Source organism: Heterodontus francisci, chromosome 6, assembly GCF_036365525.1.
Source record: "Heterodontus francisci isolate sHetFra1 chromosome 6, sHetFra1.hap1, whole genome shotgun sequence".
Lineage (NCBI taxonomy): Eukaryota > Metazoa > Chordata > Chondrichthyes > Heterodontiformes > Heterodontidae > Heterodontus > Heterodontus francisci.
In genome coordinates this window covers 39,364,623-39,387,813 of record NC_090376.1, presented here as the reverse complement: position 1 = coordinate 39,387,813, position 23,191 = coordinate 39,364,623, and the positions used below count along the sequence as shown (strand labels likewise).

Genomic DNA, 23,191 nt, shown 5'->3' with positions numbered 1-23,191 from the left:
GATTTGAACTCAAGACAATAAATATCCCACAAAAGTTTTTTTGCTCAGTGATAACCCAGGTTTTCTAAACATTCTCCATCTCTTAAAATTAAAAATGATAAAAATTGGATTGAGAATGGGAAAGGAAGAAGTTAAGATGATGGGCCATAGAGTTTCAGGTGTTATAATTTTTTTAACATTTAAATAAAATGTGGGAATTATTTAAAATGATTACAGCTTATTTCTGTGTCTCAATGGATGAGCTTCGAAAGAAACTTGTTGGCCTTAAGAGAAAGCAATGTCCCTGGACCTGTCAGCAGTCGTAGGCTGCATAGAAAGGGTGACTCGATAATGAACCTTTTCTGGTCTGCCTACAAGTACTTAATTTTGATGTTGTTCACAGGTTTCTCAAGAATATTTCAGAATTGGAGTTGTGCAAGGGATCTACAGGAAATGAGATTAATAAAGAAGCGACGGCAAACTATTCGTCCACAGCCAGGGAGTCTGTACAGGACTAAAACATCTGGTGCACCAAGGGTATCTCTTCATGCAGCAGTTGAAGGCAAAGTTCCAACACCTTTTACAGAAGAACAGGTACAAACTGCATTGCAATAATTGATTTTTCTTAAATTCAAATATAAATTAATGTATTATAGGCAACAATTCACAGAATACTCCTGAAAGCCAAGTTAAATTTTGAGCTCATCACACTAAGGAATGTTAGCACTGGGCCATGGAGCACGTATTTAATTGAAACCTGTCCTTTTGGTATTGTAACTCACCGAACTAAGCAACACTCAATCGAACTTGAATTAACTGACTGACTGTCTACTATCTTGTTAGATTATTCCAAAAGATCATCACCCCTTGGACAAAGATTTTTCCATGTATTTATGTTCTCTGGTACTGGTCTGACTTAACTGGAAGCCATATTCTGTGTTAACATCAGTACTATACAATATGGTTGTTTACTTCACTGTGATCCTATTTGCCTCTGTCTGGATTGTAGGTCTCTAATCTTCCTTCCTTAACTATCCCTTTTGCATTAGGGATTATTCATTTTTGCAGTTCTTTGCATCTGGATCTAATGTGGATATATCCTTCTTGAAGTCTGGTGACCAAAACTGTAGATTGCAATTGAGCTGTACTTAGGCCTGTGCATTATGAAGCCCAAGCATAAGATGTGCAGACATACAGTCTACTGGACCTGTATCCCAACATTGTACTTTGTCATTGCTCCTCCATTGACTTGACATGAAAATGACACGATTTTGTCCAGATACATTCCATACTTTTCCTTATTTCTTCTCCCTTCAGTGTATTCCTTTGCTGCTTATTCTATATCTCATTATTTGATATTTTGTATTACAGAAGAATAAATTCACGGGTCCCGTGCTCGCAGTGGTGAACTGCACTCCGAGATTGTGCTTGTAGATAAGCTATAATATCATAGTGCCAATTCTCCAAACCACGCTTTCTTCAAACATGGCTTCCACTAAGAGTGGAGGATTGGTGAATTTGCCCTTAAATGTAATTTCTCATTTGATTGTGTCAACTAAATATTTTTGCAGAAAATTACCTGCATCCTCCATCCCCACTGCACTTCCCATTTTAATGTATCTACAAATACAACAGGTTTATTACAACTGGTTTCTGTATCCAAGTCATTTTTATAAATACGCAAATGGTATTTGATCACTGATTCTTGAAAAAAAAAATTAATTCAGCAACTTCGTCCAAGTTGGTGCTGCACCTCTCCGTACTGACAAAATAAAATTTAATGGGTGCAAAAATAGTACGGGACTGGAGGAGGAAGTGAAAAGCAAGCGTATGACTATATCTAGTGCCACACAGATTAAATCCCTGGTCTCCTTTGGGATGCGCATAAACCCAGACCTTTTTAGTTACCTAACACAGCTACATAAACTTCATTATTCATCAAGAAAACAACAGGCAATAATGAAGCTGTGGTGTGGTTGCGATGCAATTAATTTAGATAAGCAGTTGGGGAAATAGAGAAAAACTGATCAGAAGCTTAAGGAGAGAAGTTGGTGGGGTTTGGGGATAAGTGCTATACCTAACTAACTTATACAATATGCAGAGACGATTTAAATGACATTAAGAAAATGAGTACCAAAACCATAAGAGACAAGAAACCCAATCACTCTTCATTTTCAGGATCTGCCCTACTTAAACTAAATGTCCAGGCATAGTTGAACATTTTTAGTTGATACTGTACTGATTGTATATGTTGTCAATTTTAGGCTTTTTTTGTAAGCGAAAATACTGTATTTGGAATTGTGTTTACATCACCTTATGCATAGTCATTTTAGCATAGCATAAGGCATTGGACACTAGGAAGTCATTTTTTCAGAACAAGTATCCTTGGGTACAGTTATTTTATTTATATCCTACAATTTAAACATGCAAAATTTAGATAGCTCAAATTGCAGCACCTACAACATTGACAAAACAATGGAGTTACAAAATAAATTGTAAACTCTATATTAAATATATATGCTATATATATATAAAATGTTCCAATTTCAAATTTTTTTTTTGTAATTTCTTTATATTTATTTTCTCAAGTTGCCACTGCATATTTCAAATATAGACTTGGCATGCTGGGGTTTCGGCCCCTTTCCACTGAGATATTATGTGGAATTGCTCCCACAATTTCATGAGTTGCTGATCTCAGACTTTGGTAGGACATAGTCTAGACTGTTCCAGATAGAGAACAGGAGTGTGAGGACTTCACTCAAAACTAGTCTTGCATGCCATCTACTGATTGTCATGGCTGGGCAGCTTTGTAGAAATGCAAATAGTCTCCTTGGAGACTCCTTGTGTGATGCTTACTCTGAGGAAATTTAAAAAAAAAAGGGGGGGAAAACTAGTTAAAACTAAATTTGGGGAGGATGTTTTGAGCATACATATTTTCCATTCTTTATTTCAATGCAAATTTAACTTCAGAAATGACAAATATGCAGTGCCATCCTCAGTAGAAAAAGAACTGAGTTGCTTGTGCTTTGTGGACCAGATTGTCACGTGGCCCGTAATTTGGGCACACCCGGTTAAAAACATTTAATTTGAGGTTATAAAGTGAACAGTAGAGTGATCAGATAGTAGGAAAGTGTATAATTTATGCTAAGGCCAGTGTTATCCTTGGAATAGAGGGACCTAAGCTAGTGGATAATGTTTAAGAAGTGTGGGGAAGCCCTCGGTCCAAATCTTATCAGCCATTTTCTTCCAGTTTCTTCCCATTTCATCTGCCTGGAAATAATTTATTTATTTAGAGATACAGCACTGAAACAGGCCCTTTGGCCCACCGAGTCTGTGCCGACCATCAACCACCCATTTATACTAATTCTATATTAATCCCAGTACCCTCTCACATCCCCACCTTCCCCTACCACCGACCTATACTAGGGGCAATTTATAATGGCCAATTTACCTATCAACTTGCAAGTCTTTGGCTGTGGGAGGAAACCGGAGCACCCGGCGAAAACTCAAATGGTCACAGGGAGCACTTGCAAACTCCGCACAGGCAGTACCCAGAATCGAACCCGGGTCACTGGAGCTGTGAGGCTGCGGTGCTAACCACTGCGCCGCCCATTTAGAGATGAGAATATATTAAATGGCTGAATAGTTTAAATATGTTGTTTATTTTCGCCAGTTATACACTTACGGAGTCAGCAGAAGTACTTTGGGGGTACGAGCAGAAACTGCAGAATCATTCCAGATCAACAGTCGAGAATTTTTCAGCGAGGAATTGTTTAAAGCTGGCAATGGCATGCAACTTGCAGATGGGGGTTGGCTTATACCCGATGACAGTGGGATGGCAGGAAAATCTGAATTTTACAGGTTAGATTTTATATTGTGTGTGTGTGTAGGTTTATCATTTCCTTCAATGCTAGAGATAAAAAAAATATTTTAAATGCACTATGACATGTAAATACACCTCTGTTGTTACCTGCTCTGCAAGTTTGCACTCTGTTTGATATGCTGTGGGAACTTCCAAAGCAAAATTTTTTTTTAAAAAAGAGAAAATCTGATGGTGAACTTATGCTGCCCTAACATCTCAAGAATAGATTGGCAAAGGCAGGGAAGTAAGTTGCTTGACCAACCATTTGGTCAGTATTTCCCATTTTGAATGGAGGCAGGACATCTATAAAAGAACACGAAGGTACCATTATACATAAAGGTGCTCTTAGAGCATGTGCTAGTTCATGTTCTATTACTTTTTGTTTTGGCAATTTTGTGCATACACAGACTAGGCCATCTAGGCAGTGGGTACAAAAATTGATGTTACATAGTGTTATTGTGTTATTTATAAACAGTGTTGAAATATGCTTCAGTAATGTGACATCGCATTTGCAGTAATTAAATGCATGCTTATTTTGCATTTGTAGTATAAATGTGCATCCATTAAACTGACAGATTGGTTGTGAATATTTGAAGCTGATTGTTTAAAGCAACAATTACGATTTTTTTGACAATGCCATTTTCATTTACACCAACTTGAATCTTGCGTGTGTGTGTTCTAAGTCATGCCATTTAGTCAGTGTTCTATCTATAGCAAAGTAGTGCTATACCATGTATGTTATAGCTAATGGTAATAATAAAAACATTCTGGAGATTTCCCCCTTCACGCATTTAGTATTAATATTATTATTTAGACATTTAACAGATACCTTTATCCCAAGTGACTTATACTCGATACTCTGTGCGGTATCTCACTTATACAGTAGACCTATTTCAACATGAGAAAATAAAAGTTTGGGTATTTGAGGGAGAGTTTTGTGAACAAAGAACTCTTATGGGGACATTGTTTTCCCAGGGATACAGTACCCCACCCAGGACTGTCCCCAGAAAACGGGGATGTATGGTCGCCTTACATTAGATGTGCTGTAATTTGATAAGTTTTCTTTTCCCCCCCGCCCCCCCAGAGCTCTTCTAGATACCCCCGGCGTAGATCCTAAGCTAATCACTGAAGCTTGGGCCTACAACCATTACAAGTGGTTAGTGTGGAAATTTGCAGCTATGGAGGCAACTTTCCCCCAAGAGTTTGGCAGCAGGTGCCTAACACCAGAAACAATCCTTCTGCATCTTAAATACAGGTATAGTCTACTTCACTTAAGTATATAATCTTGTTTCTAAGCAAGTTCTTTATATTTATAATTTTTTTTTGTTTCTCCTGAAGCTGAATCTTTGAAACTCAGCTGCCTTCATCTTAACTTGCACCAAGTCCCATTCATGCTGGGCTACTTGGGCTCCCACTCTGCAATGCCTCCATTTTAAAGTTCTCATGTTTCAAATCCTTCTGTGACCTTTCTCCTTCCCTATCTTTAACCTCCGCCAGCCCTACAACACTTCAAGATCTCTGTACTCTTGCAATTCTGTCCTCTTGAGCATCCTCGATTTTAATGGCTTATCCATTGCCATCCATGCCTTTAGCTGCCTCACCCCAAAACTCTGGAATTTCCTCCCTAAACCTCTCCATCTCTCTCTCTCTCTCTCTCTCTATTCTTTTAAGATGCTCCTTAAAACCTACCTGTTTAAGCTTTTGGTCATCTCTCCTAATATCTCCTTATGTTGCTTGGTGTCAAATTTCATTTGACGCTCCTTGGGACGTTTTACTATATTAAAGGGGCTGTATAAATGCAAGTTGTTGTTGTAAACCGAATCTTGTCATGCCATTATTCCATATTGGATGCGATAACTTTTGTAATGGGGTTTATTTCTACTGTATACCTCTGTGTAAAAAGGGGGATAGTTATAGACTTAAAAGAAAGAACTTGCATATTTCTAGCATTTATTGAGCCCTCACAATGTTCTGAAGTGCATCATATCCAATGAATTACTCTTGAAGAGGAGTCATTGTTATGTTGACGTAAGAGAAATTTACTATAGTTTTAAAAATGTGCAGTTTTAACTGTTTATGTAACACAGTTGTAAAAATGGTAAAACAATTAAGTAACCTCCCCTGAGTGTAAGCTTAAATGGTTTAAAGCAAGTCCTAATCTATTACTGGAATAGCCATAGATAAGTGGATTTTATTCCTTGAGAAAACTTGATTTATATGGTCCTTTTAGAATTTGTTTTAATCTGTACTCAATGATACCTTAAGAGGGGCAGAGTAATGATCAGAAATCAATCTGAATACAAGTTCTACTTTACCCCCAATTTTAACTAGGACCAGGAATCAAATGGGCAGGGGAAGGTTTGCACAAGTGAAACACAAAGCTAACTGAAGTCATAAACACCATTCTCTATCACTGGCCATGATGCTTTATCCCTCCTCCTCGTCCTTAATCTCTCTATAACGTCCTCCTCCATTGCCTTGCCTCCATTGTCCTTGCATGTAATTGACTTGGCTTCAATAGCCACTTGTGGTCATGAATTTCATATTTCTGGTAATCCGTTGCATGAAAAATTTCCTCTAACTTCCCTCTTTGTTCTTCCAGCATGTGAAGAGGCAGTATAAAATTGCACATTTGTTCTTTCAGACACTTACTTTACTCCTAAGTTTATAGTCCCTTCTTTAAGAAATTATCGTTGAAATTGATGTCCTCAAAGTTTTAATTAGAAGGGATGAGTTTTGACTGTGTTTTTGGTTTGTAGGATGAATTTTGAGTAAATGCCAGTTGAAAATGTTCAAATATGCAAATATAACTTTGTAATTTTGGCATTACAGGTATGATGTGGAGATTGATCAGTGTCATCGATCTGCCTTCAAAAAAATTATGGAGAGGGATGATGTAGCAGCAAAAACACTTGTGGTTTGTGTTTCTCAAATAATATCAATGGGTACAAAATCATTCCAAAATGACCATAATCCCAATGATGCAGTTAAACTGTCTAAAACTGTAACTGAAAAGAGTGCCATAGAAACAAAGAAGGATATACCCTTAGGAGTTATTGAAGTCACGGATGGATGGTATGGAATGAAGGCCCTTCTGGATGTTCCACTCACATCACTGTTACAGAAAAGAAGACTTGTAGTTGGTCAAAAGATTATTGTTCATGGGGCAGAACTTATCGGGTCACAGGATGCTTGTACACCTCTAGAAGCTCCGGAATCACTCATGATAAAGGTAAGGATGAAAGAATGAATAAACAGTGATAACTGAACAAATTGTTGCAATAATTAATTTTTAAATATACTTGATAGTTTTGTTTTATATGACATTTGCTCAGTAGTTTTTCTTATTGTGGGAAGATGGTTGGCATCACTAGTATTTTCAGCCAGCACAGACACGATGGGCTGAATGGTCTCTTTCTGTGCCGTAACTTTTCTGTGGTTTTGCTACAGTTTTATTCTATTCATCCATCTCGTCCAATAACTGTAACAGGGAGGATAGGGGCAGTTTTGGGTGCATGAGGGAAGTTAAATCCTTTAAAAATGACATAAAAGCAAAATACTGCGGATGCTGGAAATCTGAAACAAAAACAAGAAATGCTGGAATCACTCAGCAGGTCTGGCAGCATCTGTGGAAAGAGAAGCAGAGTTAACGTTTCGGGTCAGTGACCCTTCTTCGGAACTGACAAATATTAGAAAAGTCACAGATTATAAACAAGTGAGGTGGGGGTTGGGCAAGAGATAACAAAGGAGAAGGTGCAGATTGGACCAGGCCACATAGCTGACCAAAAGGTCACGGAGCAAAGGCAAACATATTGTTTGCCTTTGCTCCGTGACCTTTTGGTCAGCTATGTGGCCTGGTCCAATCTGCACCTTCTCCTTTGTTATCTCTTGCCCAACCCCCACCTCACTTGTTTATAATCTGTGACTTTTCTAATATTTGTCAGTTCCGAAGAAGGGTCACTGACCCGAAACGTTAACTCTGCTTCTCTTTCCACAGATGCTGCCAGACCTGCTGAGTGATTCCAGCATTTCTTGTTTTTGTGTCCTTTAAAAGTGACGTTGGGTCGGAAGCCCGACATTGTCTTACCCCTCTTCTGATTGCCAACTTCTTCAAAGTCACTTCACCTGTCTTGCACTTCACTCAACTTCAGCTTCACTTCCCTGCTGCCAGGCTTCACCACACATGGGGTCAGCTATTGCAGCTCTTTCTTGCACTTTTGATTAAAGAGCAAGAGGAACAGCACAAGATGTCTTTTCCTCAGCCACATGCCACTACATAGGGTAGAGGGAATGGACACAGAGATCCAGCTCCAAGGAGGTGAAACCCCCAACACAGGATCCACAGGCATTGGATCATCTCTATTGACTTATGAGCACAAGTGTCTCAGGAGGCTCAGCTTTTCACAGCAGGTCATTGCTGACATCTGTAGCTTCCTGGAGCAAGACCAAATGGACACATTGGCAGTTTCATTTAAGGTGCCATTCATGGGAGCCCTCCCCCAGGGTCTTTGACTCTCGCCCAGTTTTTTTTTTATTTGTTCATTGGATGTGTGCGTAGCTGGTAAGCATTTGTTTCCCATCCCTAATTACCCTTGACAAGTGAGTGGCTTACTAGGCCATTTCAGAGTACAGTTAAGAGTCAACCACATTGCTGTGGTCTGGAGTCACATGTAGGCCAGACCAAGTAAGGAGGGCAGATTTCCTTCCCTTTTGGACATTAATGAACCAGATGGGTTTTTATGACCATCGATAGTATCATGGCACCATTACTGAGACTAGCTCTCAATTCCAGATTTTTGTAATGAATTAATTGAATTTGTTAATCAAATTTAAATTCCACCCGCTACCGTGGTGGGCTTTGAATCTGCTTCTGCAGGGCATTAGCATGGGCCTCTAGATTGCTAGTTCAGTGACATTACCACCACGCCACCGCCTCCCTGTGTACTCTCTTCTCCTGCAAGGAGACAAAGCAGAGAGTTATGAGAAATAATTTATGTGGAGAGCAGGTAAAAATCATAGAATGATCACGGCACAGAAGGAGGCCATTCTTCATGTCTCTGTCAGCCTTCTGCAAGAGTAGCTCAGCTGGACCTGCTCCCTCACCCTTTCCAAATAGCCCTGCACATTTTTTTCTTTTCCGATAACAGTCTAATTTCCTTTTGAATGCCTTGATTGAACCTGCCTCCACCGCACTCAGGCAGTGCATTCCAGGTCCTTACCATTTGCTGCGTGAAAAAGTTTTTCTAAATGTCACTATTGCTTCCTTTTCCAATTACCTTAAATCTGTGATGCCATGTTCATGATCCCTCCACCAATGGGAACAGTTTTTCCCTATCTACCCTGTCCAGACCTCTCATGATTTTGAACACCTCTGAAATCTCCTCTCACCCTTCTCAAGGGAGAACAACACCAGCTTCTGCAGTCTATCCACGTAACTGAAGTCCCTCATCCCTGGAATTATTGTAAATCTTTTCTGAACCCTCTCTAAAGGACAATATTTGTGGAGGGTGACTGTGAGGCATGGGTGTGAGAAGGCAATAGGATGAGTGTTGACTGCTTAGATGGGAATGTGAGGTGCGTGGAGAGAGAGAGGAATGAGTGCATCTGCATGTTGTGTCCTGAGGAGTGCTGTGCAGGAGAATGCTGGGCTTGGCACCTGAAATTGCAGTGCCACTCACCTTTCCCACTCTCCTGAGGTCCTGGATCCTCAGTGCACTCTGTCCAGATTAGAGGAACTATAAAAATCACAGAATGGTTATAGCACAGAAGACTGTTAGGCCCATCTTGCCCGTGCATGCTCTCTGAAAGAGCATCTCAGCTAGTCCCATTTCCCCACCTTTTCCCCATCGGCCTCCGTATTTTTCCTCTTGAAAGTCGTGATTGAATCTGCCTCGACCACCCTTTCAGGCAGTGTTTTCCAATCTCCTTAAATCGCTATCCTCAAATTCTCGACCCTTCTGTCAATGGGAATGATTTCTCTCTATCTACTCTGTCTAGACCTGTCATGATTTTAAACACCTCTATCAAATCTCCTCAACCTTCTTTTCTCTCAGGAAAACAACCACAGCTTCTCTAATCTATCAACTTAAATGAAGTCCCTCATCCCTGGAACCTTTCTTGTAAACCTTTTCTGCACCCTCTCGAAATCCTTTACACCCTTCCTAAACTGCAGTGCCCAGAATAGGATACAATACTCCAGTTTAGGCCAAACAAGTGTTTTCCAAACTCTGTCTCTACTTATAAAGCCTAGGATCTCGTGTAGCTTTTTAACCACTTTTTCAACCAGCCCTGCCACCTCCAATGATTTCTGCATGTATACCCTGCAGATTTCTCTGTTCCTGCACCAGCTTTAGATTTGTATCCTTTAGTTTATATTGCTTTTCCTCATTCTTCCTACCTCTGGAGACGGATGATGTGGGCTTGGTTGTTAATGAATATTTTGTGCCTGTCTTCACACAAGAGGTTCACACAAGAGGGGGAAACGACACAGACATTGCAGTTAAGGGGGAATGTGAAATATTGGATGGGATAAACATAGTGAGAGAGGAAATATTAAGGGGTTTAGTATCTTTGAAAGTGATATATTACCAGGCCTGGATGAAATGTATCTAGACTGCCAATAGAAGCAAGGGAGGAAATAGTGGAGGATCTGACTATCGTTTTCCAGTCCTCTCTGATTACGCAAGTGATGCTGGAGGACTGCTAACATTGTACTGTTCTTTAAAAAGGGAGAAAGGGATAGACTGAGTAATTACAAGTCACTCACTCAGCCTAACCTCCGTGGTGGGCAAATTATTGTGAAAAATTCTATATTAATCGTCATTTAGAAAGGTGCAGATTAATCAAGCACAGTCAGCATTGATTTGTTAAGTGAAGATTATGCCACACTTCTGCTAACTTTCTCAGCCACTTCCATCCACGCCTGCTTGGTTGAAGAGGTTGTCCTCTTCCTCCAGTCCTTAGAAAGTTTAGAATCATAGAAAGTTTAAGGCACAGAAAGAGGCCACTTGGCCCATCATGTCTGTGCCAGCCGAGAAACGATCCACCTGTTCTAATCCCACCTTCCAGTGTTTGGTCCGTAGCCCTGCAGCTTACGGCACTTGACGTGCAAATCCAGACTCCTTTTGAATGAGTTGAGGGTCTCTGCATCAACTATCCTTTCAAGCAGTTTGTCCTCATCTCCTCTCTCATTTTTCTACCAATCGCTTTAAATCTGTGCCCCCTCGTCATTGACCTTTCTGCTAAGGTGAACAGACCTTTCACCTCCACTCTATCCAGGCTCCTCAAAATTCTGTACATTTCAATCAGATCTCCCCTCAGCCTTCTCTGTTCCAAGGAAAACAACCCCGCTTATCCAATCTTTCCTCATAGCTGCATTTTTCCAGTCCTGGCAACATTCTCATAAATCTCCTCTGTACCCTCTCCAGTGCAATTACATCCTTTCTGTAATGAGGTGACCAGAACTGTACATTGTACTCAAGTTGTGGCCTATCCAATGAGTTATACAGTTCCCGCATAACCTCCCTGCTCTTGTATTCTACACCTTGGGTAATAATGGAAAGGATTCCATATGGCTTCTTAACCACTTTATCGACCTGTCCTGCTACCTTCAGGGATCTGAGGACATTCACTTCAACGTCCCTTACTTCCTCTACACTTCTTAGTATTTTCCCATTAATCGTGTATCCCTTTGCCTTTTTAATATTTTGTTTGCCTTTGTTCCATGACCTTCTGATCAGCTATTCTGTGACCTTGTCCTATTTACACCTTCTCCTTTGTTATCTCTTGCCCCACCCCCGCTTTACTTGCTTATAACCTTTTACATTTCTAATATTTGCTAGTTCCGAAGAAGGGTCACTGACCTGAAATGTTAACTCTGCTTCTCTCTCCACAGATGCTGCCAGACCTGCTGAGTATTTACAGCATTTCTTGTTTTTATTCCTTTGCCTTGTTTGACCTCCCCAAATGCATCACCTCACACTTCTCCAAGTTGAATTCCATTTGCCACTTTTCTGCCCATCTGACCAGACCATTAATATCTTCCTGCAGCCTACAGCTATCCTCCTTACTATCTACCACACAGCGAATCTTTGTGTCGTCTGCAAACTTCTTGATCATGCCCCCTACATTTGCGTCCAAATCGTTAATGTACACCACAAGAAGCAGGGGACCCAGTACTGAGCACTGCGGAACGCCACTGGAAACAGCACTCCAGTCGCTAAAACAGTCGTTAACAGTTACCCTTTGTTTCCTGCCACTGAGCCAATTTTGTATCCACCTTGCTGCATTTCCTTGGATCCCATGGGATTTTATTTTTTTAACCAGTCTGCCATGTGGGACCTTGTTAAAAGCTTTGCTAAAATCCATGTAGACCACATCAACTGCACTACCCTCCTCTATCTTCCTTGTTACTTTTTCAAAAAATTTGATCAAGTTGGTCAAACAAGATCTTCCCATAAATCCATGCTGACTATCTTTGATTGACCTGTGCCTTTCTAAATGACAGTTCATCCTGTCTCCCAGAATAGATTCCAATAATTTGCCCACTACTGAGGTTAGACTGACTGGCCTGTAATTATTCAGTCTCTCCTTTGCTCCCTTTTTAAACAGAGGTACAACGTTAGCAATTCTCCAATCCTCCGGCACCATCCCTGTATCCAGTGAGGACTGGAAAATGATGGTCAGACCATCTGCTATTTCCTCTCCTGCTTCTTTTAACCGCCTAGGATACTTTTTTATCTGCCCCTGGTGATTTATCAACTTTCTAGGATGCTAATCCCATTAATACTTCCTCTCTCTCTATGTTTATCACAGCCAATACTTCACACTCTTCCTCCTTAACTACGATATTTGCATCGTCCCCCTCTTTTGTGAAGACAGACGCAAAGTATTCACTAAGAACCGTACCAATATCTTCCGCTTTCCTACTCGTAGGTTACCTTTTTGGTCTTTTATGGGCCCTACTCTCTCCTTAGTTACCCTTTGACTCTTAATGTATTGTTAAAACATCTTTGGGTTCACCTTGATTTTGCTTACCAATATTCTTTCATGCCCTCTCTTTTCTTTCCTAATTTCCTTTTTGATTTCACCCCTCCACTTTCTATACTCCTCTCAGCTTTCTGTCGTATTGAGTTCTCGGTGTCGGACATAAGCTTCCCTTTTCTGCCTTTTCTTACCCTGGAGGCTCCTTGACACCCATGGGGCTCTAGATTTGGCCACCTCACCCTTTTTCTTTGTGAACATGTTTACCCTGAACCCCTTGAATCTCCCCTTTGAATGCCTCCCACTGTTCTGACACTGATTTACCTTCAAGTAGCTGTTTCTAGTCCACTTTCGCTAACTCACTACTCAGTTTGATAAAATTGGCCTTGCCCCAATTGAGAACTCTAACTCCTGTTTTAGAACATAGAACATTACAGCGCAGTACAGGCCCTTCAGCCCTCGATGTTGCGCCGACCTGTGAAACCATCTGACCTACACTATTCCATTTTCATCCATATGTCTATCCAATGACCACTTAAATGCCCTTAAAGTTGGCGAGTTTTATCTCTGTTCTTTTCCATAATTATGTTAAAACTGACTGAATTATGATCACTACCACCAAAATGCTCTCCCACTGCTACTCCTTTCGCCTGCCCATCTTCATTTCCTAAAATAAAGTCTATAACTGCGCCCTCTCTTGTTGGACTTGCTACATACTGGGCAGAAAAGTTCTCCTGAATGTTACTTCACTGGAGTCCCTCAGATCCCACAGCAGGAACTCTAGAATGAGAGACGTGGGAAGCAGCCTTCCCAAGTTTCCTCTCCATTCCTGTGGTTTCTGCAGCCTCAAAAATCCATGTTCAGATGAGCCATTATACCCCACGCCATGATCCCTTTAATTAGCAATCCTTTAACAGATCCAGCATGTTCTGCTACCTGCCCTCCCTGATTGGCTGGGGAAACTGGAAGCAGGATGCTAATGAAATGGCTCAGTTGAAGAGCCTCGGCAGAGCCCACTGGAGAGCTCTAAGGATTCCCATCCTGCTAATGATCCCGCCATTTCGGCAGAGAAAATTTCACATGATACGTCTGTCATATTGCCCTGGCATCTGGCTACTCGCAGGTGATAAGCACTGCCTAGGTGTGTGTCTCCTCTGCCTAGGTGTGTGTCTCCTCTTGTCCCAGTTACTACAGCCTCTATTCAACACAGCTCACATCAGGAAGTAGCAGAGAACTCCCAGCTCAACATGTCCCTGTTCTCCATTGTATCAATTCTGTTTTGTTTATCAACCTTAATCTGTTAATTATGGATCTCACCATGTGTTGGAATTATCTTTTTGTACGATAAATGTGGAATTTCAATATTTTACTAAAATGGCATGGTATAATTGCCGTTTCCAATCTGAATGAAATGTTTTGGATCACTGAAGTATGTATGTTTACATTCAGGAAAATAGTATAGCTGCATTGAAAAGGGAAGTTGGTTCAAAACATGAGGGATAAAGAAATTGAAGGATATGTTGAAAGGGTTGGATGAAGTAGGGTGGGCGGAGGTTCATATGGAACGTAAACGCCAACATGGACCAGCTGAACCAAATTACCTCTTTCTGTGCTGTACATTATATGTAATCTGTAGGAATAAGAGTAAGCTATTCAGCCCCTCAAGTATGTGCCACCATTCAATTAGACTGTGGCTGGAGCTATACCCCAGCTTCATTTACCCACCTTTGCTTCATATTGCTTGATATCCTTACTTAACAAAAATGTATTGATCTTGGTCTTGAAAATTTAAATTGACCCAGCAACCACAACCTTTTCAGGAAGAGGATTTCCCCTGCCCTTTGTGTGAAAATGTGTTTCCTGATTTCACTCCTAAATTGCCTAGCTCATGACAATTTGTCCATTGGGTTCCTTCATAGAATCATAGAATGTATGACTCAGAAGGAGGCCATTCGACCTATTGTGTTTGTGCCGCCCAAACAAGAGCTAGCCAGCCTAATCCCACTTTCCTGCTCTTGGTCCTTATATTTGGTTCCTGACTCATTTCCCTATTATGATACTGAATGACCATGTTGGTTTGATTTGTGCCAGTGGTAATGACTGCATATTTATAGGGTCTGTATTGGTCATTCAGTGGTAATGGTACATAAGAAAGGAAAGCTGCGGGATTGTTGTAAAAACCCAACTGGTTCATTAAAGTCCTTCAAGGAAGGGAACCTGCCTTCACTACAGTTACGACCCAGGCGGGAGGAGTGCACTGTTAATTCAGTCCCACTTCTCCACAAGTCACAATATATATTTACATTTTTCCACTGAGCAAAACAGTCACTCAGTTACTCTATTTTTCCCCCAGAATAAAGCACACCAACCAGGTTTCTTTAATAAACAACAAAATTATCAGTTTATTATAAACCAAGTTTTAACCAATAATGAAGTAAAACATACACACTAATTGCAATATTAAAACCCCTTATTTATCCTAGCCCTCACACTTGCACACACACACAACTGGTTAATCGGGGGAAAAAGAGATTTTTGTTCACAGCTGTTAGAAAGAAATAGAAGGAATTTAAAAAAAAAACCACTTGGGCTTAAAAGAAGGTATGGAAGGAAGTCCTTTGTTTTGGTGAGGTGTCCCAAAGGCAAATAGGCAGCTGTCAATGGGATCTTCCCAGAACAGTTCTTTCCAGGGGATGTTGATGACCAGTCTGGGTAGGCTTCCAAGAGATGCAGCACAGAAAGCTCCAATCAGGCTTTACAGCAGGAGCAGAGATTTTCTTAGGTCTTATCCCAGCGATGTAGCAGTAAAAGTTTCTTCAAATACAGGAGGAGATAGTAAACACTTGATGCAGGAATTCTTCAAAGATGCAGGGATTCTTTAAAGAGAGAAAGATATCAGCTGTTTTCTCCTGGCAGGCACGCAGCAACTCTTTTTCTTGTATTCTGGCTAAACACCAACAGGCTCTTTTACAGTTCAAAATTAAACTAAAACTGTTCAGCAAGTCGCATGACAACCATAAATCTTGGCTTGTTACTCCTCTGCAATCCAAAATAACCCCTGCTGCTTTTACTTGAAAACAAATGCTTTCCGGTAAGACTTCTTTATTAGCCAAACCTTCTGTTGACTGACTTTTTTTAAAACACCAAGCTCAGCAGTCTCCAGATGACTCAATGTCCATAATTCAAATATAAGTTCTTAAAACATATTTTTCAAAAGAAACAGAAGCAGTCTCGTAACAGTGCTCAGTCTGGCATGTGACTCCGGTCACACGTTGCATGGTGGATATTGACTCTTGAATGCCCTTGCTTTGTTAGTGTCATCCAAATTCCAATATCCAAAAAGCTCGTCTAATGGGTACATGCTAGCGAATTTCACTAAATTGGTTTGTAATGCTAGCAGTACCAAACCTTTGCTAGAAAGTATTGCATAGAATATACAACAAAGAAACAGGTCATTTGGCCCAACCAGTCCATGCCGTGATTATGCTTCACTCGACCCAAAAATGTACACTAGTACGTAGTGCATCGATCTTCAATTCACTAACTTTTACATTGATTCCAGAGCATCCTGTTTGCTCTTTCTGCAGTTGTGAAGATTATTAAATGTGTGCAAAACTCGTCTGTGATGTTGCGCGTTCACTTTTCTATAATACTGCCAAGTGCTAGTTTGACATCCTGCTCCTTTGCTTGAAAATCCCATCTAAGTTGCAATGGAGCAAATGGGTAGCTCTAAACAGTGGTAAGATGTGATGCCAGAAAGTAATTGTGTTGAATGGTTATGAGCAAGCTGCATTAATTGTTGTACTCCATAAAAGAAGTTAGGAAAACAAATAAATGGTGAATAGTGTAGAATATGTCTAAATGACAGATTTCCTTTCTAATTTTAAAATAAAATTGCAATAGGACTATTATACATAATATTTCAATATAATAATCCATGCTTTCCCATTTAGATTTCAGCCAACAGTACCAGACCTGCTCGGTGGTATGCTAAACTAGGATTTCATCGTGACCCTCGACCTTTCCCATTGCCAGTATCTGCTCTGTTTAGTGAAGGTGGAATGGTTGGATGTGTTGATGTAATTGTTGTTCGAATTTACCCTATACAGGTATGAAAGATTATGCAGTAAAATTGCTTAAAGGAATATCTTGTTTTATAGATGAATTACTAAACAACTTTATTTAAAATCATAGAACATGAGATTCTAAGTTATAAATACCCTTAAATAAGTGAGTTTTTATCTGCATATGGATGCAAGGACCTGCAATCCATTATCATATTTGTCTGAGATCCTTTCGCCTAATTAAGACACACCTATTCTTTAAAAAGGAATTGCATAAGTTTGAGATGTTAAGTTAGAGTTTTATTTTAATGAGTTATCAAAGCTTACATTCACAAAAATATATATGTAATATATGACACTGTACATTTTAATTGCTTATGAGAGGAGTGCTTGTTTTTTTGGCATGGTTGTGCTTGTGTTGCTGTTAATTGTATAGTATTTGAGTAATTGTGTTCAGGTGGTGGGCATTAATTGGAGATTCACTTGTGCACCTATATATACTGTGGTGGTTGGGTGATGAGGTGCAAATTTGGAATGTGTGTCTCTAAATTAAAGCTTGTATGTATAAAGATTCTGCTCCAGTTCTATCCTTCATTGCCTGGTTATCTGGAATAGAACATTTGGGATGATTATCGGTCATGGGGTTCAGGCAGATTGTTTGGTCTTTATTGCTGGAGATTAATTAGATCTAGGAATTGGGGGTAGTGCACGACATTGGTGGGTCTGTAGTCAGTAGATGCATTGCTGTGTTGGGAGGTTGAAGGGCACAGTTTATGTTGTGAACCTTCAAGAATCAGCCTTAGACTGCATTGCATTTTTAGGTCATACGTCCTAGGTGAATGTCAAACAACATTTATTCTGATTGGGTGATGACTGTCAGATGTTTCAGCCACAACCTTTTATGGGGAGGACTGCACTTAACCACAGAACAGTGATGCATATTCTTCCAGCGAGCAATAATGGTTGTGCCAGCCTGCAGGGGAGTCTTCACTGTTAAATGAACAAGTCCACTAAGTACTGAGTTGGGTCTTTTAATTGTAGGATCTTGTCCAAAATGGCTGAATGGGAGGGCATGAGCAGAATGTGTTATTTTGATATTTTATTCCAATGTGATTTATTATTAAAATGCTTACTTAGCAATATAATAGTTAACCTTTTTCTTTTGAGGGAAATTTCTGTATAAACTTGAATAGTATGTGGAGCTGTGACATCACCTAGAATACATTCTAAATTGCTGTTGTAATTTAACAAACTAAATTTCTCTGAGATTGTAGTGTGAAACTTGGTTCAGTGGAAGGGACATAGCTTCAACTTCTGAAACTTGAGTTCGAATCAGGTCCCAGTAAAAATTTTATGATGAGTTTTTTTTTTATACATTCATGGGATGTGAGCCTCACTGGCAAGGGCAGCATTTAGATTAGATTAGATTAGATTAGAGATACAGCACTGAAACAGGCCCTTCGGCCCACCGAGTCTGTGCCGAACATCAACCACCCATTTTATACTAATCCTACACTAATCCCATATTCCCAACAAACATCCCCACCTGTCCCTATATTTCCCTACCACCTACCTATACTAGTGACAATTTATAATGGCCAATTTACCTATCAACCTGCAAGTCTTTTGGCTTGTGGGAGGAAACCGGAGCACCCGGAGAAAACCCACGCAGACACAGGGAGAACTTGCAAACTCCACACAGGCAGTACCCGGAATCGAACCCGGGTCCCTGGAGCTGTGAGGCTGCGGTGCTAACCACTGCGCCACTGTGCCGCCCCAGGGTCAGGGTGGTGTGTGACTTGAAGGGGATCTTGCAGATGTTGGTGTTGCCATGCACCTGCTGCTCTTGTTCTTCTAGGTGGTAGAGGTCGCGGGTTTGAAAGGTGCTGTTGAAGGAGCCTTGGGAAGGTGCAGCAGTACATCTTGTAGATGGTACACACTGCTGCCACATTGTGGCGATGGTGGTGGAGTGAATGTTTAAAGTGGTGAATGGGATGCCAATCAAGCAGGCTGCTTTGGCTTGGATGATGTCAAGCTTCTTGAATGTTCTTGGAGCTACGCTCATCCAGACAAGTGGGAAATATTCCTTCACATTCCTGACTTGTGCCTTGTAGATGGTGGGCAGGCTTTTGGGAGTCAGGAGGTAACTTACTTGTCACAGAATTCCAAAACTTTGATTTGCTCTTGTAGCCAAAGTATTTATATTCTGGTCACTGATAATCTCCAGGATGATGATGGTGGGGAATTCAGTGATGGTAATGCTGATAAACCTCAAGGGGAAATGGTAAGAGTCTCTCTTTCTGGAGATGGTCATTGCCTGGCACTTGTGTGGCGTGAATGTTACTTGCCATTTATCAGCCCAAGTCTAAATGTTGTCCAGGTCTTGCTGCATGCAAGCATGAATTGCTTCAGTATCTGAGAAGTTGCGCATGGTACTGAACACTCTGCAATCATCAGCAAACATCCCCACTTCTGATCTCATGCTGGAGGGAAGGTCATTGATGAAACAGCTGGAGATGCTTGGGCCTAGGACACAACATAAGGAACAATTGCTTCTATGTCCAGGGGCTGAGATGATTGGCCTCCAACAATCACAACCATCTTCCTTTATGCTTGGTATGACTCCAAGTAGTGGAGCGTTTTCCCCTTGATTCCGATTGACTTCAGTTGGGTTAGGGCGCCTTGATGCCACATTCGGTTAAATGTTGTCTTGATGTCAAGGGCAGTCACTCCCCTCACCTCTGGAATTCAGCACTTTTGTCATGTTTGGACCAAGGCTGTAATGAGGTCTCAAGTTGAGTGTCCTTGGCAAAACCCAAACTGAGCATTGGTGAGCAGGTTATTGCTGAATAACTGCTGCTTGATAGCACTATCGGCAACACTGTCCATCACTTTGCTGATGGTTCAGAGTAGACTGATGGGGTATTAATTGGCTGGATTGGATTTGCCCTGCTTTTTGTGGACAGGACACACCTGGATAACCTTCCACATTGTTAGGTAGATACCAGTGTTTTAGCTATACTGGAGCAGCTTGGCTAGGGGCGCAGCTAGTTCTGGAGCACAGGTCTTCATTACTACAGCTGGCATGTTGTCAGGACCCGTAGCCTTTGCTGTATCCAGTGCCTGCAGCCCTTGATATCACAAGGAGTGAATCAAATTGGCCAAAGACTGTCATCGGTGATGCTGGGGACCTCGAGAATGCCGAGATGGGTCACCCATTTGGCATTTCTGGCTGCTGATGGTTGCAAATGCTTCAGCCTTGTCTTTTGTACTGACGTTCAGGGTTCTTCCCCACATTGAGGATGTTGGTGATTGTGGAACATCCTCCTTTGTTTATTGCCGACCACTATTCACGACTGGATGTGGCAGGACTTGCAGAGCTTTGATATGATCTGTTGGTTGTGGGATTGATTTAGCTCTGTCTATAACCTGCTACTTTCACTTTTAGCATGCCTGTGGTCCTGTGTTGTAGCTTCACCAGATCGGCACATCATTTTTGCGTTTGACTGGTCTTGCTCCTGGCATGCTTTCCTGCACTCCTCATTGAACCAAGGTTCGTTTCCTGGCTTGATAGTAATGGTAGACTGAGGGATATGCTGGGCCATGAGGTTACAGATTGTGGTTGAACACTGTTCTGCTGATGGCCCACAGCTCCTCTGGGATGGCCTGGTTTTGAGTTCCTATATCTTTTATGAATCAATCCTGCTTAGCATGATGGTAGTGATGGAGGGTGTCCTCAATGTGAAGACAGGACTTTGTCTCCTCGAGAACTGTGCAGTGGTCATTCCTACTAATACTGTCATGGACAGATGGATCTGCGGTAGGTAGATTGATGAACGTGAGATCAAACAGGTTTTTCCCTCTTGTCAGTTCTGTCGCCATCTGTAGTAGGCCCAGTCTGGCTGATATGTCCTTTATGACTGGGCCAGCTCAGTCAGTAGTGGTGCTACCTAGCCTCTCTTGATGATGGACGTTGACGTCCCCCACCCACGGTACATTTTGTGCCCTTGATACCATCAGTGCTTCTTCCAAATGGTGTTCCAAATTTTGGCAGAAGTCCCGAGATGTTAGTGAGGAGGACTTTGCAGGGTCATCTGGGCAGGATTTGCCATTTTCATGTCCGGTGTCGAGGTTGATGTTGGGTAGTCCGTCCCATTTCATTCTTATTCGAGTCCTGAATAACATTAGGATTTAATTCCAAGTGTTCTCAAAATTGTCCGTAATTTGGCAAAAATTGGCTTTCCTGCTTGGAGGGAACATAGGATGGCTTATGTTGATCTCACCTGCATAAAGCATGCGAATAGAGTAGATGTTTTCGAAAGGAAATTAGGTAAGTACATGAGGGGGGATAAAAAGGAATGGAAAGATATGCTGAAAGGCAGAGGTGAGGTAGATAGCAAGGAGACTCGAGTGGAGAGTAAACACCATCGAAGACTAATTGGCCTATTTCAGTGTTGTATATTCTATGTAATGGAATTTTTTAATTCATTCATTCATGGGGTGTGGGCATCCCTGGCAAGGCCAGCATTTATTGCCCAGCCGTAATTACTCTCGAGAAGGTGGATATGAGCCGCCACCTTAAACTGCTGAGGTCCACTTGGTGAAGGTACTCCCACAGTGCTGTTGAGCAGGGAGTTTCAGAATTTTGACCCAGTGATGATGAAGGAATGGGGGTATGTGACTTGGAGGGGAACCTGGAGGAGGTGGTGTTCCTGATAGTGCTGTTGAATGTTAAGGGAATGTGGTTAGATTCTCTTGAAGGCGGCCATTGCCTGTCAGACTGCTCTACACAAACATCAGTAGCGCAGTCTCAATCAATGGCTGGGAATCGGAAAGTTTCCCGATCCAATCTGGAGTCAGACAGGGCTGTCCTCTCTCCCCGGTCTCGTTTGTTTGCTGTATTGAACCCTTTGCTGAGTCTATTAGGAAGGATGCAAGCATAAGAGGGATGACAATCCCAGGCAGCGGAGGCACTCAGGTTAAAACCTCCCTGTACATGGATGACGTCGCCGTCTTCTGTTCGGATCCGCTGTCGGTGCGCAGACAGAACATCTGCGACCAGTTCGAACTGGCCTCGGGAGCCAAAGTTAACCACGGCAAGAGCGAGGCCATGTTCTTTGGGAACTGGGCTGACCGATCCTTTGTCCCCTTCACTGTCAGGTCAGACTACCTGAAGGTGCTGGGGATATGGTTCGGAAGTGCCGGGGCGTGCACCAAAACCTGGGAGGAGCGAGTAGCCAAGGTACAACAAAAGTTGAGCATGTGGGGTCAGCGATCTCTCTCCATTGTGGGTAAGAACCTGGTCATCAGGTGCGAGGCGCTCACGTTGTTGCTGTACGTGGCGCAGGTCTGGCCCATACCCCACCCCTGCGCTGTCGCGGTCACCCGAGCCATTTTCCGCTTCATCTGGGGATCTAAAATGGACCGGGTCCGGAGGGACACGATGTTCAAATCTCTGGACAAGGGCAGGAAAAATTTACCCAACGTGGCCCTCATCCTGATGACCACCTTTGTGTGCGGCTGCATCAAGCTGTGTGTAGACCTCCAGTACGCAAACTCCAAGTGTCACTACGTGCTGAGGTTCTATCTGTCCCCAGGTGTTGCGAAGGACGGGCCTGGTCACATTGCTGCGGAACGCTCCATGCAGTTGGACCGTGCCGTACCACCTATCCTTCATGGAGCAGTTTCTGCGGGAAAACACCTTTGACCACCGATCCATCAGGCAGTGGTCTGCACGGAATGTCCTCAAGGCCCTACGGGCAAAGGAGACGGGGGATCCTGTCGGATGGTTCCCCAAGCAGACCGCCAAAGTCATTTGGCAGAATGCCTCATCGCCAGAACTTTCAAACAAGCACCAAGATGTAGCTTGGCTGGTGGTGAGAAGTGCCCTCCCCGTCAGATCCTTCCTGCACGCCCGAAGTCTCACCCCCTCCGTGCAATGCCCCCGCAGTGGCTGTGGTGGGGAAGAGACGGTTGCCCACCTCCTCCTGGAATGTGTCTTTGCAAAGCAGGTGTGGAAAGAGATGCAGTGGTTTTTGTCGAGGTTCATCCCAAGCAGCTCTGTAACACAGGACTCTATGCTCTACGGGCTGTTCCCAGGGACGCACACCGAGACAAACATTAACTGCTGCTGGAGGACTATCAATTCGGTGAAAGGCGCCCTTTGGTCTGCCCGAAACTTGCTGGTCTTCAACGCAAAGAGTTGTCCACGACCGAATGTTGCAGACTGGCACATTCCAAGGTCCAGGACTACGTGCTGAGGGACGCACTAAAGCTTGGGGCAGCCGCAGCAAAGGCTCAATGA

General features: G+C 42.2%; 1 protein-coding gene across 6 annotated transcripts in view; it reads left to right on the top strand.

The window, feature by feature from the left end:
* Window positions 1-23,191, top strand: part of brca2 (BRCA2 DNA repair associated) — a 177,147-nt gene that overhangs the window by 92,123 nt on the left and 61,833 nt on the right. For all 6 annotated transcript variants that reach the window (XM_068033510.1, XM_068033512.1, XM_068033506.1 and 3 more), the window contains exons 15-19: window positions 383-573; window positions 3,653-3,840; window positions 4,926-5,096; window positions 6,674-7,073; window positions 16,777-16,932. In XM_068033510.1, coding sequence (XP_067889611.1) covers window positions 383-573; window positions 3,653-3,840; window positions 4,926-5,096; window positions 6,674-7,073; window positions 16,777-16,932 — 1,106 coding nt within the window. The remainder of the gene's footprint in view (window positions 1-382; window positions 574-3,652; window positions 3,841-4,925; window positions 5,097-6,673; window positions 7,074-16,776; window positions 16,933-23,191) is intronic.